At 36.9% G+C, this 26,750-nt stretch overlaps 2 protein-coding genes across 2 annotated transcripts in view; one reads left to right on the top strand and one right to left on the bottom strand.

Annotated features, from left to right (window-relative positions):
* Window positions 1-876: 876 nt before the first annotated feature.
* Window positions 877-11,682, top strand: syt5b (synaptotagmin Vb). The gene is made up of 10 exons (XM_082184830.1): window positions 877-1,186; window positions 2,878-3,090; window positions 3,979-4,157; window positions 4,924-5,022; window positions 5,116-5,283; window positions 6,332-6,499; window positions 6,625-6,739; window positions 8,009-8,142; window positions 8,287-9,196; window positions 10,542-11,682. Exons 2-9 carry the CDS (start codon window positions 2,910-2,912, stop codon window positions 8,494-8,496), a joined length of 1,254 nt encoding a protein of 417 aa, XP_082040956.1. The 5' UTR covers window positions 877-1,186; window positions 2,878-2,909; the 3' UTR covers window positions 8,497-9,196; window positions 10,542-11,682.
* The window catches only part of cavin1b (caveolae associated protein 1b), a 21,676-nt gene continuing 5,749 nt past the window's right edge, over window positions 10,824-26,750 (bottom strand). Inside the window, exon 2 of the mRNA XM_082184829.1 lies at window positions 10,824-13,427. Coding sequence (XP_082040955.1) covers window positions 12,570-13,427 — 858 coding nt within the window. The 3' untranslated portion in view covers window positions 10,824-12,569. The remainder of the gene's footprint in view (window positions 13,428-26,750) is intronic.

Here is a 26,750-nt window from a genome sequence, read left to right as displayed (position 1 = left end):
ATTTATACTCCCCCGTTCTGTTCATCCTTTGTCAGTTATTGAATGTGGTCATGCTGTATGTGTTACTCACCAGTAAACATTAATGTTATTTGGATCCTGCATCATTCGTCTTCCTTCTACAGCAAGTTCATGACAGTAGAATGTACATTTAATGTAATTTCATCATCTTCTGTTGGCTTTAAAGTGTACTGACAAGCATAACTAAAAACTGACAAGCTAAAAATATATTTGATGCACTTCCTTCTAATAATGGAATGTTTTGTGTTTCAATATATTTGTAACAATGATCAATCAAGTGCTGTACATGTTCTTTGGAATGTCTGTCAGAATAAGTGTAGGCCTCTTTACAGCACAAACAAGATCAGATCCAACCCCCCTAACCCAAAATTTGCCTTTTAGGCTCAGTATACATAAAGTAGTAGTATGCAAAACTAAACATAACAAAAGCCTGTGGCCATGCACACTATCATCCATGGTCTTTCACTGCAGCAGTTCTTGTGCTATATCAAACCCCAATGTACAAAAATACCATACAAAATCAGTAAATTTAGGTCAATAGCTGTACAGAAATTATCAAAAAGGTTTGATTTTAAATGACTGTAAGAGTGAATGTGCTTAGTAACAATACTTTCTGATTTATTGATAAAAAAAAATAAAAAAAAGCAAGTGTAATCTGTGATCAAAGATTATCAGGGCAGAAAGCCTATTTTCATCCACAACGTGTCCCAGATGGGAACAATGTCGAGCATGATGTTTTGTGTGGATTAGATGAGCAGTTGATGCTCTACAGTCACCATAAATAAGTGCTCTCAAAGGAAATGAGCACAAGATTAACATATATTCATCACTGGGGAGGATTTTTATTTTTTTATTTTTTATTTTTATAACATACCTAAAATAAATATAGAGGCGTGGTTTATATGACTGGTGAATTAATGGAGAAACATTCTATAACTGCATAACAGATGTGATGGGGAGGGGGAGAGAGATTAGTGGTGCTTTAATGATTTGAAAGCACTTGAGCTTAAAGCTGATGGGGAGGGGGTTAAACCACCAGCACACTTATCACAATATACACAATTCAGCATGTCTGCCTGAGGGCTGCTGGGCAAACAAGCCTGGGCATCTTATTAATGTTAACTTAGGTATTTCCTACCCAACATATCCAGAGGAATTCATTTATCAGGTAGGATTTTTTTTTTTTCTTATACAGAGCCATTATTTCATTTTCATATCTCACTTTAGCAGACCAGACAGGACACACATCAGCAATGGACACATTTTCAGGACAAATCATTTCAGGGTTTTTTTTGTGTGTGTGTGTGAAATATGTAACGCGAGGCGATATTAATTCATACATTTGTGCTTTACCGTCATAACCTGTTGCTGGAGATCAGCGCGAAATCCCCGAATAACGCTCGCGTTCCTGCGAATGGTGCAGCGCGTTTAGAGAGCGCATGCAGGGCGCGTCCACACTTAACACAGCTTTTAGAAATAATAATTAACTTTTAATAGCAATATTTATTTCATGCATTTATGAGAAATGAAGAAGCTCACAAAGTAGATTGTATTTGATGTGTAAATAAATAGTCAAATGGAGCTAAAGAAAAAAGGTAGGTTATATTTCTTTTTATTGCAAATCAAGGCGTAACATAATTTATGTTTAAAGAACTATAACAAAAATAATCTGCCCCACGCTAAATGATAGTGTAGATGAAGGGGTTACAGAGAAGTTGCATTTATATAATTCAAAGCAATGATGGTTAGCAAATTAATCATGACAAATTAATCAACACATAATTCAAATCAACTTTTAAATGATTATGGAAAACAATTAATTTCTCTATACATAGGTTCATGTACTTTTCATGGTCCTACAAACAATATTTTCGTTGGAATTTTAGCCAGAGTTGGAACATAACCCCCAAGGACATTACCCCATAAAATATTGATTTAATCACCTTCAATAAAACTGAAAAACATAAGCATTCAGGGATTTTCATTAGTTCCATAAATCTGCATAAATCTGAAAGCAAAATTAGACTTGCACAAATTACTCATGGACTAGAAACATTTAGCAGTGTTGATAAACAGGTATTAAAGAAGATGCATGTGTTTCTTGTCATGAATCAGTCAATCAATGAAGAGAGAAAGATATAATTTTTTGAAGAGGTGCCTGAGTTATCTGAGCTTTGGTTCTGTCCCCAATAATCTTGTTACGCCTGGGAGAGAGAAAGAGAGAGAGAGACATAGACCAGTAAGAGATGGGGGTAGATGGATGGTATGGCAAAGGAGGGTAAATACATCATGGATTAGAATCAGCCATGTTTGTTATCATGGCTTTAGGGAACATACATGCACATACATGTACAACAAATATTATTTCAGGAGATATTAGATGTGAACCAAATGCTCAACTTTTTAATGTGTGAACAGACTTTATAATCAGTGTACAGTATAGAATTAGTCATAACTGTACGACTAATTGTTTGAGCTGGTTTTAGCACTGACTCCTGTGCTGTCATGTTTCCAAGGAAACTCGGTTTATCTTTCCCAATAAAAAGAAAAAAAAAAGAAAAGAAAAAAACTGTAATCACAATAATATTCTGAGCCAAGAATAAAGATTGCTGTTTAGATCATTTAGTGCACTAGTTGTTGCTTATGGTTATTCACTTTTCTTAATAAAAGAAAAGATTAGAAAAACCCTTCAGCAAGTCAAGAATGACTTTGAAGAGTTTTTTTTTCTTTTATTTACCTTTATGATAAAGATGTTTCTAATTCAGGCATTTTGGGGTAAAAAACTTTACGGGTTTTGTGAGATTTACTGAACAGTTTCTTCCATACATCCTCTGTCTTTTTGTGTTACGTTATTTTCAGGCTGTGCATTTGATTCTTGACACACAGCTGGGATGAGGTTTGTGAATATGGGTGTCCGTGTTCGGAGGACTGCTGAACCAGCAGAACCAGAACCTGAACCTGAACCTGAACCACAGCCCAAACCAGAACATGAGCCACATCCCGCTCCCCCAACTCATCATGACTATGAGAACATGAAGAGCAAGTTCATGAATGAGCTGGAACATCTTCCATGTAAGTACCTACATACTCAAGTTAACATAAAAGAGTAAGCAAGCAAATAATAGGATAAGTTTACTTTCTTGTGTTCGATTCAATGAATAGCATTTCTTCTATCTATCTATCTATCTATCTATCTATCTATCTATCTATCTATCTATCTACACTGTAAATAAAAATCATGATTTGTTATCACAACCTTTCTTTCTTTTGTGAAATCAACTTAGATAATTTATGTGGTTCAGATAGCATAATATTTTGAGTTTCTGTTGATTAAATCAATCTCCTTCTTTGTATTAACTTATTTTTTTAATTTAAATGAATTAAACCAGCCAGGTTACTTACTTTTTTAAGTTAAACCAACAATAATGCAAATGTCTATCTATCAATCTATCTATCTATCTATCTATCTATCTATCTATCTATCTATCTATCTATCTATCTATCTATCTATCTATCTATCTATCTATCTATCTATCTATCTATCTATCTATCTATCTATCAATGAATAAATGTGTGGGGGGAAACACAAAACCAGGACAATGAAGAGAGTAGATGTAGATCAGACAGTTAATTTATTACATTTATAAATAATTCTGTTCAGTTCCTCAACTCATGCGCTTAATGTCATTAAATTATGGAATTCACTGATCTTGTTGTGATTGTGTAACCTGACAGGACACAATATCATTCTTCATTTTCAGTCATTACCTGCATTTGATTAGAAGTGAAATTACATAAATGGAGCACTTTGATTTATGTTATTGTTCAGCTTTATAGACGATGACAATTTCAAATTAAAAGCACATTGAGTTGGTGTCATAAGACACTAAGCGAGTATTGTCCTGTGTGCTGTCCTGTACCTGTTTCCATGGAGACTGACCAGCTCTCTGCTCCCCTTAGTGCCGATGTGGGCTGTAGGAGCCATCGTAGTGGTGGTTCTCGCCCTTGTGGCTTGTTTTACATATTGCATGTTCAAGAAATGCTTCGGCAAGAAGAAGAAATCCAAGAAAGCTCGAGAGAAGAAGAGAGCAGCACGGAAAAAAGTAGAAGGGGCTGAAAAAGAGGGTGAAGGAGAAAAGGTGCAAGAACAAATACAGGTTTCACTTTATTTTAGGGTGATGTTGTTACAGTGTAATTACACAAGTAAGTACTGAGTAATAATAATTAATAACATGTATTTACTATAGGGTTAGGGTTTTTGGTTACACTTTATTTTAAGGTGTCATTGTTACAGTGTAATTATATATTTAAGTACTGAGTAATAATAATTAACTACATGTACTTACTATAGGGTTAGGGTAGGATTAAGATTTGGTTGAGGGTTCTTTGCATGTAATTATGCATCATTTATTGTTATTACTATGGCAAGTACATGTGTAACATGTAACAAGGACACTGTAAAATAAAGTGTTACTGGATTTTTTAGGGTTAGTTACTTCTAATTATGCACAACTGTTATTTCTATAGTAAGTACACATAACTTGTAACCATGTCACCCTAAAATACCCAAATACATAAACACAACCTCGATTTCAAAGTTTAAAAAAAAATATTTTTCATTATAGTTCATTATATATATATATATATATATATATATATATATATATATATATATACATGTGTGTGTGTGTGTGTGTGTGTGTGTGTGTGTGTGTGTGTGTGTGTGTGTGTGTGTGTGTGTGTGTGTGTGTGTGTGTGTGTGTGTGTGTGTGTGTGTGTGTGTGTGTGTGTGTGTGTGTGTGTGTGAAAAAAACACAGTTGCTAGATTTCATTTAAAATACATACTGATTAATATAATTTACAAATTGCATGCACACTTTAATAAACTGACTATAAATCTTGCAGGAGGAAGGAGAAAAAAAGGAGGGAGAAGAGCAAAGAGATGAGCATGAAAATCTGGGAAAACTGGAATTCTCTTTGGATTACAACTTCACTGATGCTCAGGTGCATTCCTGATGTATGAAAATACTTATTAAAAAGTTGTGATGATGTCACTGCAACAAGAAAATGGAATCAACATTAATTTTGTGTCAACAGCTGATAGTCGGAGTTCTTCAGGCTCAAGATCTTCCTGCTATGGATATTGGCGGCACATCTGACCCATATGTAAAAGTTTACCTGCTTCCAGACAAGAAGAAGAAGTTTGAAACCAAAGTCCAGCGCAAAAACCTCTGCCCTGTCTTCAACGAGACCTTTATCTTCAAGGTTTTTCTTAAATGTTGTTTGTTTACATACTGTAGTACGTAGCCGGATTCTGTACATGATGATTTATATATGTGTTAGCGTGAACATGTGGTTTTATTGTCTGTAGTTTTGTCTTTTTGAGTGTTCTAGCGTCTGTTTAGTTCCACCTGTAGTTTGTTTGTCCATTTCTCTCTCTCTCTCAGGTTTTGTGTCAGGGTTTTGTCTCCTTGTGTGGCATCTTAAGTTCCCAGAAATCCCTGCTTCCCTACACTGGTTTTGTCATTCATTTTTTGATTGACAGCTATCCAGGTATCTCTGAGGTTAAACACATTTTTGAAGGAATAGTTCACGTAAAAATGAGCACGTAAAAATGTACTAAAAAGGAATGTTTATTATAATAATTATAATTTATTCACCCTCATGTTGTTCCAAACCATATGACTATTCTTTAAAAAAAAAGAATATTCACACTGTCCTTTTCCATACAGCGACAGTTCATGTAGTGATCCAACGCATTCTCATCCCAAGTCGTCATATACTGACGCTTTTGACATTTCGTCTACATCGAACGCACATGGCACCCTTTAGTGTCAATATGAGACGCACAGAGCTTTGTTCGGTTATGGGTAGGTTTAGGTCTGGGGTAGAGTTAGGGTTAGACCGCTAGGAGGCGCCTTCTGGCCCATATCTATCTGCGTCTCATATTGACGCTAAAGGGTGCCATGTGCGTTCAATGTAGACGAAATGTCAAAAGCGTCAGTATATGACGACTTGGGATGAGTGATCACATCTGTCACATGGTCACCATAGACTGCCATTAATGGAAAAGGGCTGCGTAAACATTCTACATTCTGTTCTCTCTTTTTCAACATAAAGGTGACTAAATACTGGCAAAATGTACATTTTTGGGACGAATTATTCCTTTAATTATCAGCTGAATCTCTTTTTTGGATTTTCAGCATTTTAGTAAAGACATCTCAATGTTTTATGACATATTAACACTGGAAAACTGCTTTACACAAAATTGTGATATCTAATCTGAGCTAATATGTTTGTGACTCACTTATAGATTCCCTATGCTGAGTTGGGCGGTAAAACTTTGGTGCTTCAGGTGTTTGACTTTGATCGGTTTGGTAAACATGATGTGATTGGCCAGATAAAGATTCCTATGAACTGTGTGGATCTCGCACAGCCACTGCATGAATGGAGAGATCTCGAAAATGGAGAAAAGGAGGAGGTGCATAGTATTTCCTGTCAATATTTGTATCTATTCTGTATCTACAGTATTATTATATCTAATCTTTATAAACTGTATATCTTCTAAAGTTGTACCTATTCACTTTCTTTTTTTCACTTTAACAGGAGAAACTTGGAGACGTTTGTATTTCTCTGCGTTATGTGCCCACTGCCGGTAAACTCACCGTCAACATAATGGAGGCCAAAAATCTCAAGAAGATGGATGTCGGTGGTTTATCAGGTACAATTCATAATTCATTTTAAATATTTAAATAGATTTAAATTAAATCACATCTATAAAATAGCATAAATTAAAGGTAGCCTACACTATGTAACTTTTGGCGGAAGAACATTGTTGGTTGTGCTTCGGCTTTGCGTGACGAATATGATAATCCTACTGCTCATAAAGCATTCACTACTAGTGTTAAGAGATATAACCAGTTTAGTAAGCTAACTAGCTTGACATTACTGTAGCTATACCCATACACACGGTCTTGAGGATAAATTCCAGCACAGCGCTACAACAACCAAAATGAATCTACCCTTACAATAGATAATGCTGCTTTACTATGAACTCTGTTAGAGAGCTACATTTGGCAATTTATCTGTTCAACATAATACCATACTCACCTGTTGAGTAATAAAAACACCATCTCCACGTCACTTTTACAACATTTCAAATCCCTCAGGTCTCGCCATCTCTGAAAAGCCAGCCAATGTTGATTCTTGTTTTATTACGAACTCGCGTACGTGTTTTCTTTTTGCCAGCAGACTCTCCTCTGTTCGGCTTCTTGCAACCTTTCTTGCTCATTGTGACAACTAATCTATGCCAATCCCACACCATACACACGTCAAAGTTGCCGAAACAAGTTTTCTCTATTTACGGATGTGACAAGACCAACGCTATCTCACGACCAATTCGTACATACGAGTATGATTTGTCTAAACCCCAGTGATGGGTAGGTTTAGGGGCAGGGTCAGGGGTAGGTCATTCGTATGAATTCATCCTTGTAAAATATGTACTATTTAGCAAAAATCATACGAAATCATACGAGTGAGTTCGTATGAATTCGTGCGAATTAGCCACCTCGTAAAATATGTACAAATTGCCGTGAGATTGGGTTGATCACGTATGTCTACAATTTCCTGCGGAAACTATCCCGCTAGGAATAAACACTTACTGTATAATAGGCTTACCATAGTGAATCAGGGTAAGACAAAAACAAATGTAAAAAAAAAAAAACATTTGGAAGAAGGATTGATGATGTGTTGAGTAATTATTTATTAAATTAAATTAAATAATTGTTTTACTATTTCATATATTTGTATACTTTACTATTTTTATAAAATATGGAAAATACTGCTAATTTCAGAATGAGTCGGTCTGTCCAAAACAATTGGAATAGTAAATTTCATGTATTCACAGTTAGCTAAATATTTTCTTAATATATATATATTTTTGACGCTTGCATTTGAACCACTTTGATAACGATCCTACTTCCTGTGCCAGATCCGTATGTGAAGATTGTGCTACAGCATAACGGAAAGCGTCTGAAAAAGAAGAAAACTACAGTTAAAAAGAACACACTGAACCCATACTTCAATGAGAGCTTCAGCTTTGAAGTCCCATTTGAACAGATCCAGGTGAGTTGTGATTATTCTTGCGTCTGGTATATCCTATAGTGTGTCCATTACTGTACATGTACAAATTTTGAATGGGACATTTATAGATGACCATGCAAAATGGAATAAATTCATATTCTAAAGTCCAAATCTATTCAAATGCAGAAAGTCCAACTCGTCATCACTGTATTTGACTACGACAAGCTTGGAAGCAACGACCCTATCGGCAAAACCTTAATTGGTTATGGCGCCACAGGTGTCGGCCTACGCCATTGGTCAGACATGCTGGCCAATCCCCGGCGTCCAGTGGCCCAGTGGCACGTTCTTCAAACAGAAGAAGAGGTTGATGCTACTCTGAAGGCGCCACATCGCTAACCATCGTCATGGTAACAAGTGGATATACCCAGAGTACACTCACATCCAGGGTAACAGTGAATCATCCATCTACTGAGCAACTTAGTGAATGGCACTGATAAACACTGCATGCATCAGCTTTACTAGCATGACCAGTGATCTTTACTCTATGTTTCATGCAAGCATTGCAGAGTTATAGTTTCACACTTAATGTTTTCTCTCCCAAGGTAATTTTGTGTTATGTGAAGATCGTCATGATTTGTTATGAGTTGTATTTCTAAATGCATGTTTTTATGTTTGGAGTAGATGTGTTTTCTTTATGGTAACTGTCACTCTGCATGGTTTCGTAATTTATTTTGTTGTGTTAAAGACGTGATGATGAATTGTTGCTAATTTTGGTGAGAGCTAAACCAGTACAGAGAGTATGTCTATGATTTTCGGCAAATATAAAATGAGATCAGAATTAAAATATTCTCTTCTGCATTTAAATAATAGCTATGCAAATGACAACAGTTTGAATAGTTATATTTATATAAATAGATTGATATTTTGTATTCCCAATGCTAAAGTCACTTTGTGTTTGAAAATGCAAATCAAATTAAACCGATGTATCACTTGTTTCTTGTGTGCGCTCTATTTAACTACACTTTTAATGCTGAGGACCACCTCCAACAGACACTTTTTATAAAATCCGCTTTATGTTTTCAATGTATAACAGTAAGTTTTTGCATAATTCAGAATTAATTCATTGGCTTTTCTATAGTCATATTACAGTTGTGGTCAGAATGAATGGCACCCCTGGTAAATATGATCAAAAATGGCTGTAAAATAACCCTTTTGATCTTTCATAAAAAAAAAAAACATGTTGGCCACAATTATTGGCACCCCTAGAATGTTTAAATAGTAACATTTCTTACTTAAAATTACTAGTAAAATATCTCTTAAGTAGGCTATATTCCCATTAATATTTACCTTTTTTTTTTTAGCACACCAGGGTGACATATGACTTCTTGTTTCACAGAAGTCTAAATATGAGGAAACACAAAGGCCAAATTCCTTTAATCATCCATTACAATGAGTAAAACCAAAGAATATTATAGTTATGATATGCATCAAAACATTGTTGAGCATCACAAAATAGAAATGGCTGTAAGAAAATTGCTAAAGAATTGAAAATCCCCATTTTGACCATCAGGGCAATAATTAAGAAGTTCCAATCAACTAAAGATGTTACGAATCTGCCAGGAAGAGGACGTGTGTCTATATTGTCTTAATGCACGGTGAGGAGGAGAGTTTGAGTGGCCAAAGACTCTTCAAGGATCACAGATGGAGAATTGCAGAGATTAGTTGAGTCTTGGGGTCAGAAGCCTACCAAAAAAATTAATAAATCAAACAACCCCTACATCGCCACATGTTGTTTGGGAGGGTTTCAAGAAAAATCCTCCTCGCTCATCCAAAAACAAACTCCAGCAAATTCAGTTGTCAGACACGACTGGATCTTCAAACGGCACAGGGTTCTGTGGTCAGATGAAACTAAAAAATGACTTTTTGGCAGCAAACACGCTAGATGGGTAATTTAATATACCATTGGATCTTTAATGTTGTGGGCATATTTTTTCTGCTGGAGGTCCTGGACATCTTGTTCAGATACATGGCATTGTGGATTCTATAAAATATCAACATAAAAAATCAAAACCTGACGCCTTCTGCTAGAAATCTTATTATGGGCCGTGGTTGGATCTTCCATCAGGACAACGGTCCAAAACAAACATCAAAATCAACACAAAAATGTGTTACGGAGCACAAAATGAAGCTTCTGCCATGACCGCCCCAGTTCCCTGACCTGATGAGTGGAGTGAACTGAAGAGAAGAAGCACCAACATGGAGCTGGGAATCTGAAGGATCTGGAGAGATTCTGTGTGAAGGAATGGTCTCTGATCTCTTGTCAGGTGTTCTCCAAACTCATCAGGCATTATAGGAGAAGACTCAGAGCTGTTATCTTGGCAAAAGGAGATTGCAAAAGGTATTTAATAAAAGGGTGCCAATATGGCCAACGTGTTTTGGAGAAAAACATTTATTTCATAATGTGATTTCCCCTCACTTTCAATTATTTTACTTCAAGGTTAGATTTTTGCTAAATATTTGAATGAAAGATCAAAAGGATAAACAATGCAGATTTATTTGTTACAGCCATTTTTGATCATATTTACCAGGGGTGCCATTCATTCTGACCACAACTGTATAAGTAAGAAGAAATACTTGCTGTACTTGTAATTATAAAGTACAATGCAACAATAAAGTGCAAAAATAATACATTCATTTTGATCAGTCAAGCAGAACTCATGGAATGTGAAGCATGATTGCTTTTATTAACACATTAGTGGTTAAGACGTGTGACATTACAAGAGAGTATTCATAATGCTTCATCAGCTACACAAGCAAAAATAAAATAAAAAAGCTAAGATGCTTAAAATAAAAAAGCTAAGATGCTTATAGTAGAAGTTTTGCAGTACGCAATTTCTGAAATGATACAATCTGAGCAATTAAGAGAATGAAGGTAACATCTGAGAAATGATTGTGCTCTCTAAGTAAAAGCAGTGATCCATAATCATATGCATTTAATTCAAGATCAGGAGGTGCTTATGACATTAGCTGTTGCTTTTTGCTGTTCATACCTATTTTTGCTTATTATATGTTTGTGCTCATAGGTCTATAAATGAGGAAGGGTTCATCGCTCGTTGACCTATTATAACATTACCACACATGTCCACCAGGGGACGTGCAAATGTTACACAGACAGTATTGCAGTTCATGAAATTCTGAAACCAAGATCATTTTATAGACCTTTATACTTCATCTATAGTCAATGTATTTTGATAGTTTCCAGCAAACCAATGCAAAATATTATGAGGATACAAAGTTGATTCATATAATATTTTCTTGGTGTTTCATTGGTTTCATCTTTTTTTTAACTATGTATAATTTGTGTGATTTTTCACATTGGGACAAAAAAAAACAAAAAAAACAACAACAACAGTGTAACAGTTTGACTATGACAGCCTGTTTTAAGGAAATGTAAAATTATTCATTAAACTCTAAGCTAAATAAAAGATATGTAAAAATGAGCACTTAGAAGCAATACTTCAGGTTTTCTTATCTTGGTTTGTTCTTCCACCTTCTATGAAAAGTGAAGAACAGTCTGTAGCTCTGAGACTAGAACAAGAAGAAAAATAATCAGTCACACTTTATATTAGGTGGCCTTAACTCCTAAACCTAACCATACCTCAAAATCATTAACAGGAAATGTGGGAATTTTCCAAAACAACATTTGGCTATACAGTAAATCTATAGTCTTGTGGGTATTTAATGTTAGTGCATAAGGCCACCTAATATAAAGTGCGACCAAATAATCTTCTAGTACAACAGAACTACCTGTCCAAGAAGTCTGTTGTTCATTTGATCAAGCCTATCTATTTCATATAGTAAAAAATGTCAGTTCATTCTTTCCAACTAGTATTACAATGTTTCCAGAAACCGTATTTCATCTTATTGGTCAGCATGCCTAGTCCCTGCCCCTTACCCTTATCAAACAAGGTGAACTCAAGGAACTAAGTTACTTGGACTAGTACAGTAAATCTCTCAGTCGCATATACATCAGGTGAACGGAGTCACCTTATATTTGAAACATTTTGCTGCTAGAAAAGACGTAAATACACACATGCAAACGGATACATTCACATTCTCCTGCAACATCCAACATCTGGATCAGCAGTACAGCACACATGTTCAGGGCGCCTACACAATAGAGGTTATGCTATGTCAAAGAACGCTACAACACTTTAATGGGTGCAAAGGCTGGGAGGACAAAAATCTGGGTTTGGTGAAATGGATGCTCTATAGCAACCAAAAGCTTCTTTTTTTTTTTTGTGCTTTCAGAAATCATATTTGCTGCATTTGACACTTGATATCAAACTGAGCCGGCTCATCGTCATGGTTAAAAACTTATTTGATGCATTCCCACCCATCAAATGTTCTAATGTGTAAGCGCCAAACACACACATACACATGCATACGCACAAACACACACACACACACTAATCGCTGTCTCTGTCATGGTCTTCCACCAACACCAGCTCGTCTCCCCTCTCCAGTAGCGCCCTTATCTCGGGGCTGTCTTCTGTCTCGTCGTCTTCCTCAACCATGTCTCCTCCTTCCATCTCCATCTCCTCATCTTCTCCTCCCTCCATCACTGCGTTCTCCACCTCCTCTGTGTCCCCGCCGACTTCCACCATCTCGGTTCCCTGGATCTCCAATTCTCCCTCACGGATCTTCTTCACGTGGAAGGTGAACGGTGGAACCTTGTAGACAGCCGTTTTGGAGCGGGCATAGATGACGTGGTCAGGAGTGAAAGACTTCATCACCTTCTTCTGCGAGTTCTTCATCTTCTCCTTGTGCTCGGGGTTCACAGTCATGCGATTGGTGAGTTTGCCCATCTTTTTCTCTATGTTGTGACGTGTTTTCTCCAGGTTCTCTCGGGTCTTCTGTTTGGTCTTCTCTAGGTTCTCCTTGGTCTTCTGCCTGGATTTTTCAAAGTTCTCTTTGGTCTTCATGCGAGTTTTCTCCAAGTTCTCTTTGGTCTTCTGTTTGGTCTTCTCCAAGTTATCCTTGGTCTTTTGCTTGGTTTTCTCCATACTTCCCTTGGAGAAAGCGGTTTTGATGCTCTGGACGCGTTGCAGGCTGCTCCGTTTGATGCGCTCTGCTCGAGACTCCCCAATGGTCTCCTCGATCTCCACCTCCTCTTCATCAGAGGACAGGTCCAGATGGACTTTCTCCCTGTCCTCACCCTCATCCTCTGCGGCTGCTTTGTGTTCACCTTCAGCTTCTCCTTCCACAGGCTCTGGGAACTTCATAGACTTGGCCACATTGACTTTTGAAGGTATTTTCACCTCGTCCTGCAGAGAGACACCAAAATAGTCATATAATTTACTGCCATGAGGCAAGCACACATACACAATTCTCAAAACAATTGTCTTTCTTTATCAAGATATACAAGCAGAGAGAATCTGTGGCGGGCTCCGGGCCTCAAGCCATAACCTAATAAAGAACCTAACTACCGCCTACCAACATGCTGCCATTATTCAGGCACCACTATCTATTTTCCCCAGAGTTGTGTCTCTCTCCTTAAGGAAATGAGAAAATAATAAGCATCCTTTGCCAAAAGCATGTAACAGATCCCCAAACTAAACACCGCCAAAAACAATCAATGTCCTGTCTTTATTTAACCCATGTAATGGCCCTATTGTTCAGCATCCGTATTAGCATTGATGGTGACCTTACTCACAAAAACACACCCACCCATATGCTGAATTCACCACAAGACCATTATTAGGGAGAGCATTTGATTTCACTGAGGTCCTGTTATTATTTTATGTGTGTAGGGTCACTACAAACACTTTATCATGCACTTGTATGGTAGGTATCATTTAAAAAGGTCATTCCAAGAGTCACCTTCTATTTGGCATTATCATTTTTTTTATTCCTTCCTTCCTTCCTTCTCTCTGTATTAGTAAATATGTTCATAAAATGGTTAAATAAAATATAGTCTTGTGTCTTTTCAATATATATTTAACATTTTTATTTGCGATGATCTAATTTGGCACAATGTAATTTATATGCCTTTTTTATGTAATAAACTGTATAACATGTCACAGAACTTCAATTTAAAAGTTACTTTCAAAATCGAACAGGTCCCCATTTCACAGATAGCCCTTTTAAATTATGTTAAATGTCAAACAAGCACGTGCAGATAATGCATATGAAAGAGTTATTAAAAAAAATGACAAATTAATTCCTACAGAGGTCGACACAGGGAGAATACGCACAATGCACTGCTGTTCCTCTTATGTTCCTCAACAGTGTTTTTGTTTTCTTTCTTTTGTTGTTCCTCCATTCTTTCATCGCCCTTCCCTTCCGACCTGTCTCCCACCCTCCTGCCCGACCCTAATTCCCTGCATTCCATCCCGCGAAGCCCCTCGTTCCCAAGCGCACTCTTTTTCTACAGCACAATGCTCTGACTTGTTTGTAAAGGAGACATATTTTCCATCCGTGTGATACATTGAGTCATCCCGTTTTGCTCCGGTAATGTCTTTGCCAACATTCCCAGGCCAAACTAACTAATACAAGGATGTCTTTTCTTATTGTTTGATTTATTATTTCCTCTGCATCAATCAGAGACATAGGATCTACACAGAAAACAACAAACATGGAATCAACAAACAAGTAAACAAAGTGTTGGTGTAAAGGTGTTTTCTGCTGCTGTAAATGTTTGTATTTGGATCAATCTACTGTAATACCATCAACCACATATCAAAACAGATGTGTCATACTGGGACAACAGGTATTCATCCCACTTGTTCATACTGCATGGGGATGGACGTATTTCAAATTAATATATTAATGTCATAATATTTGGGTTGTACCATGAGGATGATGTACAGTATGCCTGATTTATTTAAGTTCAAGAGTTTATTTTGTGTCAAATAGAGTGAGAAATATTAGAGTAAACCAGTTATTAAGACCAATAAGAGCTCTGTCAAAGTTCTGGAAAATGTTCATTCTAATGACCTTGTGTGGCGAAATTTTTGTGAAATTTCACAGCCAATAAAAGGTCTACTGTCCACTGTCAATAGTGTAGCAATGTATGAAGCACAACTAGCACAGAAGTCACCCTTAAACCAAGCAGCTTACACAAATCTGTATGACTATCTGGATAGCTCTGAATCTGTATAACTTGAACATGAGGAAAATCTAACGCTATCTAAAGACCAATTCGTATGAATTCGCATGAGTTGGCGTACGAATCGGGCAACTCATAAAATATGTACAAATTGCCGTGAGATCAGGTTGGGAAAATCTGCCTGGGAAAAATGTTTTGCCATCTCACAAAACTTTTAATTGTGCAGATTCCAATATGACTAGATTTCTCCTGCGAAAATAAAAAAACGCACCTATACACGCTAAAAAAATGTGGGGTTGTGTGGACAAACCCATGACAAAAATGGACCAACCTAACCGTTGGTCCATATATTTGACCTAAACATGGGTCGAAGCAATCCAGCATTTTTTTTTTTTTTTTTTGTAGCGATATCAAGTTTAGCAAACTTTCTGTTCAATAGTAAGTACATCAGCAATGTTTAGAAAACTGTGCTTGTCAAACTACTTCTTGGGGTCAAAGTAAAGCCTGTCGGTTCATTTATGGTCTTTTAGCATGTATCAGACAAAACAGTGGAGACCTGACAGGAAAATGAAGGGAGAAGAGGTCATGTCACAGGCCAGATTTAAATCCAGGTGCCCTCAAGCAAAATACCTACTTATGGTGTATGACGAACAACACACTACCCTAAAGAATTTTAAGGTAATGAACTTTGCTAGATGCTGCTTGCAGGCTAACACAAACAGTACTGAAAAGTCTCAAGTATCAAGACATTTTTATTACACAATCAAAAGTATGGACTAGAATATAAGAAGGGCATCTAATCTAAGCACTAAAGACCCAAAGGTCAGAAGGTCGCTGATCTTGTGTAAACAACATTCTGTAAAAGCAGCTGTAATGGAAGAAACAGTAAGATGGAACATGTTAGAGGAAGTTAGGCAGTCACCTTGGTGAGCCCACATCCCAAAGTGCCTCTCTCAAGTTAATGTTGCATTGTTCTGCTGAGCGGAGAGGAAGGGAAACACGCACTCCACCACTAGAAACCATTGGAAAATTTGAGTAAATGTGAGTATGAAGGGAACGATAAGAGCTGGGGAGTTACTTTTCACATTCCCAAGAAATATTCCCTTTGAACTTGTTCCCTTTTGAAAGGCTAGATCCTTTCAAACCATGAGACAGAACTCGCTTTATACATTATTAGGTTCATATTTAGTGTAATCTGTGTAAAATGCATGGCTATTTAGTTTTTTTTGCACTGTGGATTTGAGCATAGTTTGAGCATATAGCATAACAATATACTAATTATGACTTCATGTGTGCATGACATGGTTTTTACAGAGATCTATAAATCTAACCACAAAATTTGACGGTATTCAATGGTATACTTACCAAGTATAATGTTGGTATATACAAGTATGAACTGAATGTAATGTTTTTGGAAACTTAACTGCATATTAATTGCAATTAAATGAAAATGTATTATGGTTTAAATTGTATTAAATGTGGTAATATTTACTTTAGAGAGCTTTTTTGACCAATTTAAGTAGGACTTAAGTACACATTTATATGTAATTTCATAATTCAGTTGTCTTTAAATATGGTTAAAGTGTAATCCCACCATCTCACCCTTCACACACACACACAACACAGTTGCCTTAGAAACAAGTAACACCGTATCTGAGTCAGTGCAGCAACACGTTTTAAGGAATGAGAAATGAATTCTTCCACTTTCTTTCTCATTCTGTCTCTCATCGTGGTCAGGGAAGAAAGATGGTGTCATGCAACGGCTTTCTCCTTTTTTTCCTCTTAAACACAAGGTGTTCTACACGTACACGTACGTACGTACACACACACACACACACACACACACACACACACACACGTATGAATTACTTTCAGAGACTGCTTGGACTTTTCCATGAGCCAACCACACAAGCATGGAGGGCCGTGGGCTACAGAGATTGACATAATATATGAGCATAGGAACAGAAGAGTTGTTTGTGTGTCTCTGAGACAGTGTGAACAAACACAAAATGAAACAACAAGAGATCTTTTGACTGTGTGTGCGTCACATGGTGTGTGGTTTGGTTAACTGTCTCTCTATCTGCTGTCTGTCTCTCTCATGTGTTTGCAGGTAGGTTTGTCATATGCTGATATCAGTTGGCTTCAATCCCAGGTGGGGTTTCCTTTCTTTTATACTTTTATTTATCAGTCCATTTTTCAGACTCTATCTGTCTTTTTTTCATATGAAAACAGTTTTTTTCCTCACATACCACAACTTTATATCTCCACAAATGAGATGAAAAAGTGAAAATGTCATGAAGTGTTTCATTATGGTTCACCACAGAGTAATTTACCAAAAATGGAAATTTCGTCATTATTTATTCTTCGTCTTTCCAAACCCATATGCTGGAAAACAAAAGCAGAATTTTAAGACCCTAATTCTAAACGTTTAACTTTAACTTTAGGTCCAGATTAGTGAACCGAACAATTTATCCAAAAATCAAGATTGATTCTTGAGTTCAACTCACTGACTCTGATTATACTGTATACATTTCAATCTATTCCTCACAGTTGCCATCACATGGATTCAGAAGATTTGGAATATTCTTGACTGCATTTATGGTGCTTGTATTCTTTTGGAGATTGATGAAGAACAGCCATTGAATGTTAAAAACCTGCACAAAGTTTTCTTCAAAATATAAAAGTTTTGTTCCACGGAAGAAAGAATGCCATACGGGGTTGAAAGAACAAAATGGTTGAGTTTAATGACAGAATTCTCATTTTTGGATGAACCAATCCTCATTAGAACAAGAAACCGAGCTGAAAATGTTTGCACATGTCAGCAGACTGATAAATGAAAACACTGTGTGTGCATGGTGGAATATTTCCACTGCCTCACAGAAGCGTCTCTTTTCAGCCACATGTGAAGAGCTCTTTCACATCTGCCTGCCTCCAGCCTGACGTGTCTCTATGGCGACGAGGGATTCCCTCCCAAAACACCCTCCACCCACCTTTCCATTCAAAGCCACAAACTACAGCACAGGGTCAGGGAAGAGGGAAAATGAGTGGGTGTGGGGTTTTCCCAAGAATATAGCACTGGATGTGTGGAAGGGAATCCTCCGGACATGTTGCATAACTTCATCATGGAAGGAAATGAAAACGTGGAACACCAGGATAAGGGAGTACGTGTGGAATGTGAATGTGTTTGTCGAGCACAGATGGCTTTGGTAAGATTTAGTTTCACACACACACACACACACAAAACCCCATAAAAACACACAACATTGGTAAAAAAGTTATTTTAAATTATTTAGCAAAAAGAAAAATTCTCCTCCATCAGAGCTCACAAATATCATTCAGGCTTCCAAATCCTGCTTCTGGAGGTCCATCTTCCTGCAGATTTCATCTCCGGCCTGCTTCGAATCATGAGCCTGGAAGTTTCTTGTAATCCTAAAGACCTGATTAGCTGGTTCAGGGGTTTAATAAGGGTTGTAGCTAAACTCAGGATCAGGATTTTTAACCACCCTTCCAATACAAAAGGATCCTGGATGCATTAACAAGAAAGTTGGGAAAGATATTATTATGCTATAAATATTAATTAATAAATGTACTAATAACAGTGCTGTCAATCGCTTAAAAAATTTTCACTAAATAATCACATCTTTTTTTTTGTGGTTAATTTACGATTAATCACACCAAACATTAAAGTTTTTTATATATTTTTATGTTGTAATACTTTCACATTGAATCTACAAAATAATGTAGATTCAACTTAACACGGTATATTTTAAATATTTGTTTAATGTCATATTTTTACTAAGCACTATGAATCACTGATGCCAAGTTATTCAGTCAAGAGCAGTGAGTGATTTTCTCTTTGTCTTTTGTTCTTTGATTAACAATAATGACAGACAGCAGCAGGTTTATTAGGCTGCTGTCACTTTAAGAGCTGACGCACATGACATACAGTAGGTCAGACACACATCCTATTTTCTTACAACTTTTTACGTTTATTTAACACTTTTTTGTTTAATTTTTTTTTAAATGTAAGACTGTGCTTCCGATGATACCCGAAAAAAAGGGAATTTTGTTTGTTTTTGTCCATTCTTTAAGCACGAAAAAGAGTCAAATGCGGCGCTGGCGCGTGTCAGTACAGATTTTAGTTCTTTTTTCCGCATCTTATTGCTTTTGAATGGTTTAATAGCACTAGAAAGAATGATAGTGTGGTCATATACTGTAGCGCAGCCAAAGGATGACAGAAAATCGATTCTGCGTTAACTGTTAAATATTTTTAACGCGTCATACTGAAAACAAATGATCACAAAATGAACACGTTAATACCTAACCCTTATTAATAATAAAAAGGAAGGTTTAGATAGATTTAAAAAATGGGGAAGTCTACATCACAACTATAACGACACATAGAAACAATATCATTGGAATCACAAATTTATTTCCAGCTGATGAACAATAAAAACACTGAGAGCAGAATCCACCCAACTTGAAAGTGCCAATACAGTAGTTAGATTATTTTCTGTGGCAATACCACACATATACGCAGATGCCACATTCCTTTCTCCACTGTTAACGTGCTCTTGAGTGTTCAAGGACCAGCTTTGACCTTTCCAATATGGCAGACGGCTTACTTTAGCAGCCCATAGAAACAGCCGCTAATGAGGAATCTATGTATTTATTTCTACGCTGCCACCTACCAAATTAGATGACTTAAAAAAGTGGAACTAAGGCAGTATTTCCACATATTGATGACTTCACTATTTCACTACTTCATTGATGAGTTCACCTTAGATGCTAAGAGGTTAGAGTTACAGTCACATTCAACACTTACACAAACTTAGGGTCAGTCCTTCGACTGTGGCCATGAAACGGTAACCTCCGCCACTGAGGTGTCATGCTTCTCGAAAGACAGAACATAGTATTGGTGTTGTTTGAATTCAAAGTCTGAACTATCTGTTCTTTTATCATGATAATCCTCATCATGTTAATGGTGGAACAGAAGGAGAGAGAAATTGGAAAACATTGTGTGGACATACTCTAGAGAAAAGTCTATTCTTTTCAGCTGTTCTTTTGCAGAGTTATTTTCTCTGCAAAAGAGAGAGAGAGAGAGAGAGAGAGAGAGAGAGAGAGAGAGAGAGAGAGAGAGAGATTTGACTATATAAAGTGATGGTATGCTGGCTTTCCCTGCAGGGAATATTTGATGAATCAGAGGCTGTTGTTGAGATAGAGAGAGCAAGGCTGTTCAACTGTTACACCACCAAATTAAACTCTTTGATGCCATAAACACTGGCAGTTTACATGGCAACCACACAACAATATCCTTATGGTGACCATCAAGACAACTGTGGCAACTGTGTGTGCTTAGCAATTGCGGCTGTCCTCGATGATTCACATCCATGTGGAGTTCTGTGTAAACTTTAGGAAATCAATATGCTGTATGCTATAAAATGGCAGAGTCCATTGGAACACGCTGCTCTGAGAAAGTGAACATTGGCATACAGCATCTGGAACTCACAAAGCAATTCTTTATTTTCATATTCATCAACAACAGACTGTTCAAAAATGTTTCCTAAAGGTTTAAGGCATGGCGCATGGAGCAACTCATGCGTTTGTTGCCATGTTGAGTTTTATAAGCATAGCAGGCAGTTTCCAGTCTGTGGTAAGCTGCAACCCATTTCTTAAACTGACGTTTTCCTATATGCAGTACAGTGAAAAAATATTTAGCTTGTTATTCAGAACATGCCATTGCCGTTGGTTGGTTCTGCCCACTGATTTAGAGCGCTGTCTGGCACCACGATCACGGTTGCCATGGTGCTGCTGAGTTACTCTTTCCAATAACAATGGAGGAGAGAGGTTAGTGTTTACACAGAGATTTATGACTGTGTGGAACATCAGTACATCCTCTCTGTACAGCCGTAGTAATGTACCAAATGCTCCCCACAGCAAAATACTGATTCAGACTTCTGTTTCTTATTTTTACACATTTTTTTTGTTGCTCTGCACCAAACGCTTAACAGCTCAGAAAAGGAATACAGAGGCTTTCAAATTTCAAACACAAAAGGATTGCCTTTGTTAAAATATCATACTATTGGCAAATAATAATAGACCAACATATCCAATCGTTAATATTTCTTTGGTAAAAAAATAAAAAAATAAAAAAATAGGCAATCCCAAATGGTTTACAGATGTGAAAAGGCAAAGTGAGATATAACTAGCAACCATTGTGAAAAACTGCCATGTTCGGGATTTAAATGTATTTTTTGACTCCCAAAACTTAAAGGGATAGTTCAACCAAAAATGTTAATGTTGTTATTAATTACTCACCCTGATGTCGTTTCAAAACCCATAAAACTTTCGTTCATCTTCAGACCTCAAATGAAGATATTTTTTATGAAATCTGAGAGCTGTCAGCATGCAGGGTGACGCTATGTCCCTCCATTGACAGCTACGCAACAGACACTTTGACGCTTCAAAAGGTTCATAAATCAGTTCAAGAATGCATGCTTAACGTGCGAGAACCAATGAGGTTCATTCTCATGCGTTACGCACATTTGAGCTTCCGCAAGAACCAATGATGTTCAATATCTTGTGTTACACACGTTTGAGCTTCAGCAAGAACCACTGATGTTCAATATCTTGGTTTGCGCACGTTTGAGCTTCAGCAAGAACCACTGATGTTCAATATCTTGTGTTACACACGTTTGAGCTTCAGCAAGAACCAAGGATGTTCAATATCTTGTGTTACACACGTTTGAGCTTCAGCAAGAACCAAGGATGTTCAATATCTTGTGTTACGCAGCACGTTTGAGCTTCAGCAAGAACCAAGGATGTTCAATATCTTGTGTTACACACGTTTGAGCTTCAGCAAGAACCAAGGATGTTCAATATCTTGTGTTACACAGCACGTTTGAGCTTCCACAAGAACCAATGAGGTTTGTTCGCGCACGTCAAGCAGGTTCGGTTGAGATTCTGTTTATGTTCGCTGATCAATTTTTAAATGTGAATAAAAGCCTAAATTCAATCTGTTCATTATATAAAGTGACGAGTCTCTTCAGAAAATTTGGGCTAAACCGCTCAATTCATATGGATTAGTTTTACAATCTCTTTATTAACTTTTTGAAGCTTCGAAGTGGTAGTTGCGTAGACTGTCAATGAAGAGGACAGAAAGCTCTCAGATTTAATCAAAAAGATCTTCACTTGTGTTTTAAAGATGAGCGAAAGTCTTACAGGGTTTGGAACAACACCAGGGTGAGTAAATTATGACAGAATTACATTTTTTGTGTGAACTAACACTTAAACAGATACACACTCCAATCCACAAATGGCCAGGGATCAATCTCTTTCTCCTTTATTATTGTTGTTGCTGTTTATACAAAGGGGGTAGTTTCTTGTAAAATAAAGAAGAATGCTACCTCTGTGTAGGCTCACTGTGACCATCATTCATCTCAGACAAGAACCACTGCTGGGGAGTAGCAACCTAAAAGTAGCAATAGGCAACTACTGAATTACTTTTTTTCAGTACAGTGTCAGGAGCTATGTTTTTGTTTTTTGTTTTTTTTTCCAACGAGTAGCTGTACAGTCTGTCTTCCTAGAATATCCACAAGTAGTAGTGGGAAGTCTGATTCTTTTTTGTTTGTTTGTTTTTCATTTTAGTGATTCAGTTCATTCAGATTAAGTAGGCTGTGCGACATTTTACATGTACTTTGTATAGAGTGGTTTATACTTTTAGTTATATGTAGCATAAATGTTTTTGGTCATTTTTATACTGTAACCGCGATTAAATACTTTAATAAAAATAAAAGGCCACTTAAAGAGAGAACACTTTAATTGACTATATTTCTTAAAGGGGTCATGATATGAGAAATTAAATTTCCCTTGATCTTTTGACATATAAGAGGATTTTGTACCATTGAAACATCCTGAATTTCATAGCTTAAAACGTTCTCCTGATTATAAACCAAGCATTTATTTAATCAAGCTCCATAAATGGCTTGTTTTGATATTGTGGGATTTGTGACCTCATATGGGCAAATACATTTGCATATGACTGCCTCAAGAGCAAGACATCGTCAAATAGTTTTACATCATCGCATCATAGCCTCCGCCCACTGGCGTTCAGTTGCTTAACGGTTGACACTTGCCTACACCTGATGTGTGTGTTGAATTACATCAAAAGCAAATAGACCCCATTATAATCACTGATGCTGTCTACACTGGATACAGTATACAGATGCACATTCGCTTTCTGATGAACACCACACACTTAAATCTGCTGTCAAGAGGACAATCGTGTTCCCAGGGGTGGATTGGGTTGAGTGGAATGGGGTTATGGCTATTGTGCCTGCAGTGTGTTCCCTGAATGCCCATCCACTAGCTACGCCACTGAACAAGAAACAGTGTAATGGAGAGTTTGCAAAGACGCCTTTTTTGACAGATGAAGCAGTCAGCTGTATTGGATCTGACAGCAGCTACATCGCAAACCGCAAGTAAACGATTTCATAAAGCTTTGTCTGGAAATAACAGATTTATATGGATAACGCAAGTGGGCGTTGATTATGTTTGTGATGTTAGCCATTTACTGGGAAGACTTAAAGGAGACACCCCTTAAAAACTGATAATTTCAGACATAGATTCAGAATGAGAGTTGAAAATAATCGTTTTTCCACATATATGTGTGTTTTTTTGTGCAAAAAGTGAACATTATAAGTGAACCTCAATGAACATATTAAAATAATTTAAAAAATCCATGTCATGACCCCTTTAACACACTATTAACATGCAATTAAGAGCATGAAAGTATATTCTTTTAAAGTACATTATTTATGTACCAAGTACATTTACTAAGTTAGAGTTTACTGAAGTGTACTGTTTTTACTGTTTTTTTTTTATGTCGCTTTTTTTATTTATTAAGTTAACAAAGGGTATCTAAACTGTAGTTTAACTTCTTTAAATTACAAGTAGATTGTAGCTCATACACAGTTTCAAAGAATCCTGAAAAGAAGGAGAAAATGAAAGATGGAGGGTAGGAGATAGAGAGCAAACGAGATAAAGCCAATGCCAAACTGAGAAACATGGGCCAAAAGCCAGTGTCATGCTGTTATGCCTCATGCCCGTCTGAAGATTAACTGCACAGAAAGAAATCAAAAAAGACACACAGCACTGGGTCGTGCCAGCGGTGGATAAAGTCATCCATTCTGCTATTCCCTTCAGCTGGACATGATGCTTTCTGATCAATTACAGAGAATAACCCAACTTCATCTATGAGCCTTCTCCCCCTCTCATAATCAAACAACTATGCAGCGGATCCTATTTATAGCAACCACTAGTGCCGTTCCTTCCCTTCTCACAGATGTGTGTGTGCTAGCTGTGTTTTAGAAGTCCAGATGTCGTTCTGTTCTCATAGTGTCACCCTGCATGCTTCTTACTGTCTGTTTCACAAACTTTTCCTCTAATGCTCTTGTTTTCCAGGTCTCATACGCTGTCTCTCTCTCTTCTGTCAGTGGAGAAAGCCCCTGCCTCGCTGAAATTGCTTCCAAAGTGACACAAGGCAAATGGGCTTTTCTACATGACGCAGACAACGGGAGTATTTCTGTAACTTTGCCATATATGGTCTACCAGTGTAACGGCCAGTTAAAATACATTAGTTATCAACTTACTCCAGTATGTGATCAGTCTTCATTATGTAAGTTATATGATACACGTAAGCATTCCAGTCTCTATAAGGTGGACAAGATCCAAGTTTGTCCTTTTTCTCACTTATCTCTACTTAAATTAAATCATCTTAATCCATTGCTACAGATTTCTCACCATAATCAAAATATTTTAGATTTTAGCTCATGGACTTTTGAGGATTGACTTTCATATTGCAGCCTATTCTGAACAAGATCCACTTAGAGAGGAAGAGATTGAAACTAACTAACAAAGGTGTGCTGAAGGATCTATTTTATACACAATAAATAGCTACAAAAATCTTAAATGTTTTAATTATGCAATTTATTATTATTTCTATTTGAAACGAATGATGTTTTATTCATCAGATAATTCTGAAGAAAAACATTTATCATGATTTCCACAAAAATATTTAGCAGCACAACTGTTTTCAACATTGATAATAATAATAAATGCTTCCTGAGCAGCAAATCAGAATTAGAATGAATTAGAATTCGAAACCTATTAGAGTGATTTCTAATACACAGTGTGTGTGTGTGTGTGTGTGTGTGTGTGTGTGTGTGTGTGTGTGTGTGTGTGTGTGTGTGCGTGCGTGCGTGCGTGCGTGCGTGCGTGCGTGCGTGCGTGCGTGCGTGTGTTTCTTTTTTACGTTTATTGTGAAATTAATTAGCTTGCATACCTTATTATTATTATATTATTAAACTGCTCACATAGCAGCTTTCAGTGACAGTCATAGCAAATGTATTCAACAGTTTGAGGTAAAGTTCAGGCCATTGAGCCGTCAGGATTTTGGAGGCAGGGAGTAACAGGGTGTGAAAGGTACTAGCAGGTTGATAAATGTGTGATATACTGGCAGGGTAGAACAGAGTGGTTGCAAAATGGGATGATAAGCAAAAGAGCTCGATGGAGACGGGGGAGTTTTAGGAGTCAGGATGCCTAAAGAATGAATCACCACGGTAAATATGAGCTCCACTTTGTTAAAACACCACACCCTACCACAAAACCCTCCTCTCTTATTCCCTTTCCTGCTTTCACTGAATAGAAGAATAAGAACTGGAATACACCTTTAAATCCATGCCCAGAGGGCCCAAGAAGCAACAATGAATGTTACTAAAGTTTTAGGAGTATGGAGTAAATCACTCCGCAGAAGTAGCAGTGCTTCGCCTTCTGAGAATAGAGTTCCCAGTATGTATACGGTTAGAAGATGGCTGTGTCTCATATGACCTTGTTATTTCGCTGTGACTATACAAGTCACTTATTGGGAGCAGTATGCTAGCTGGAGCCGTTGACCTCCAGTCTTTGTGCTAAGCTAGGCTAGCGGTGGGTGCGTGAGACAGAGTTACGGCACGCACATGAGAAGAGTATGTATGGACTTATCTAACTCTGGGGGATACGGTGAATAAGTCTAAAACATTCGGCCTGTTCCTTTAATATATTAATAGGCTATAGGCTATGAAGAGTTCTTCATTCATTCTCACTATAATTAACACAATTATTATTGTTAAATTAGCTCATAGTAATGGAATTGTTTATTGGTTATTAGAAGTAAATAGTTCTCACTTTAGATTAGGTCATGGAAAATGGGAAATTTCATAAATTAAGTGCTTTAAACCAATCTTTATTAGACATTAATTGCATTCATATTCAGTGTTCCTTAAAATGTTTGCAAAAACATTACATTTTAAATTCAAATACATTTTTGGGAAGGGAATGAACCTATGAATCTTAGTGATGCCATTTATATTTATATATGTAGCCTACCTACTTTCCTAATACATGTTCCTAGTTTTAATAATTCTACGCATGTTATCCCAACAAAGGTTTTTTTATATATATATATTTATGTTTTCTCAAATTGTAATAGATTGCTGTGTTT

The sequence above is a fragment of the Leuciscus leuciscus genome (assembly GCF_965113295.1).
Source record: "Leuciscus leuciscus genome assembly, chromosome: 11".
Taxonomy (NCBI): domain Eukaryota; kingdom Metazoa; phylum Chordata; class Actinopteri; order Cypriniformes; family Leuciscidae; genus Leuciscus; species Leuciscus leuciscus.
Note: the sequence above shows the minus strand (reverse complement) of the source record. Positions and strands in the feature narration are given on the sequence as shown.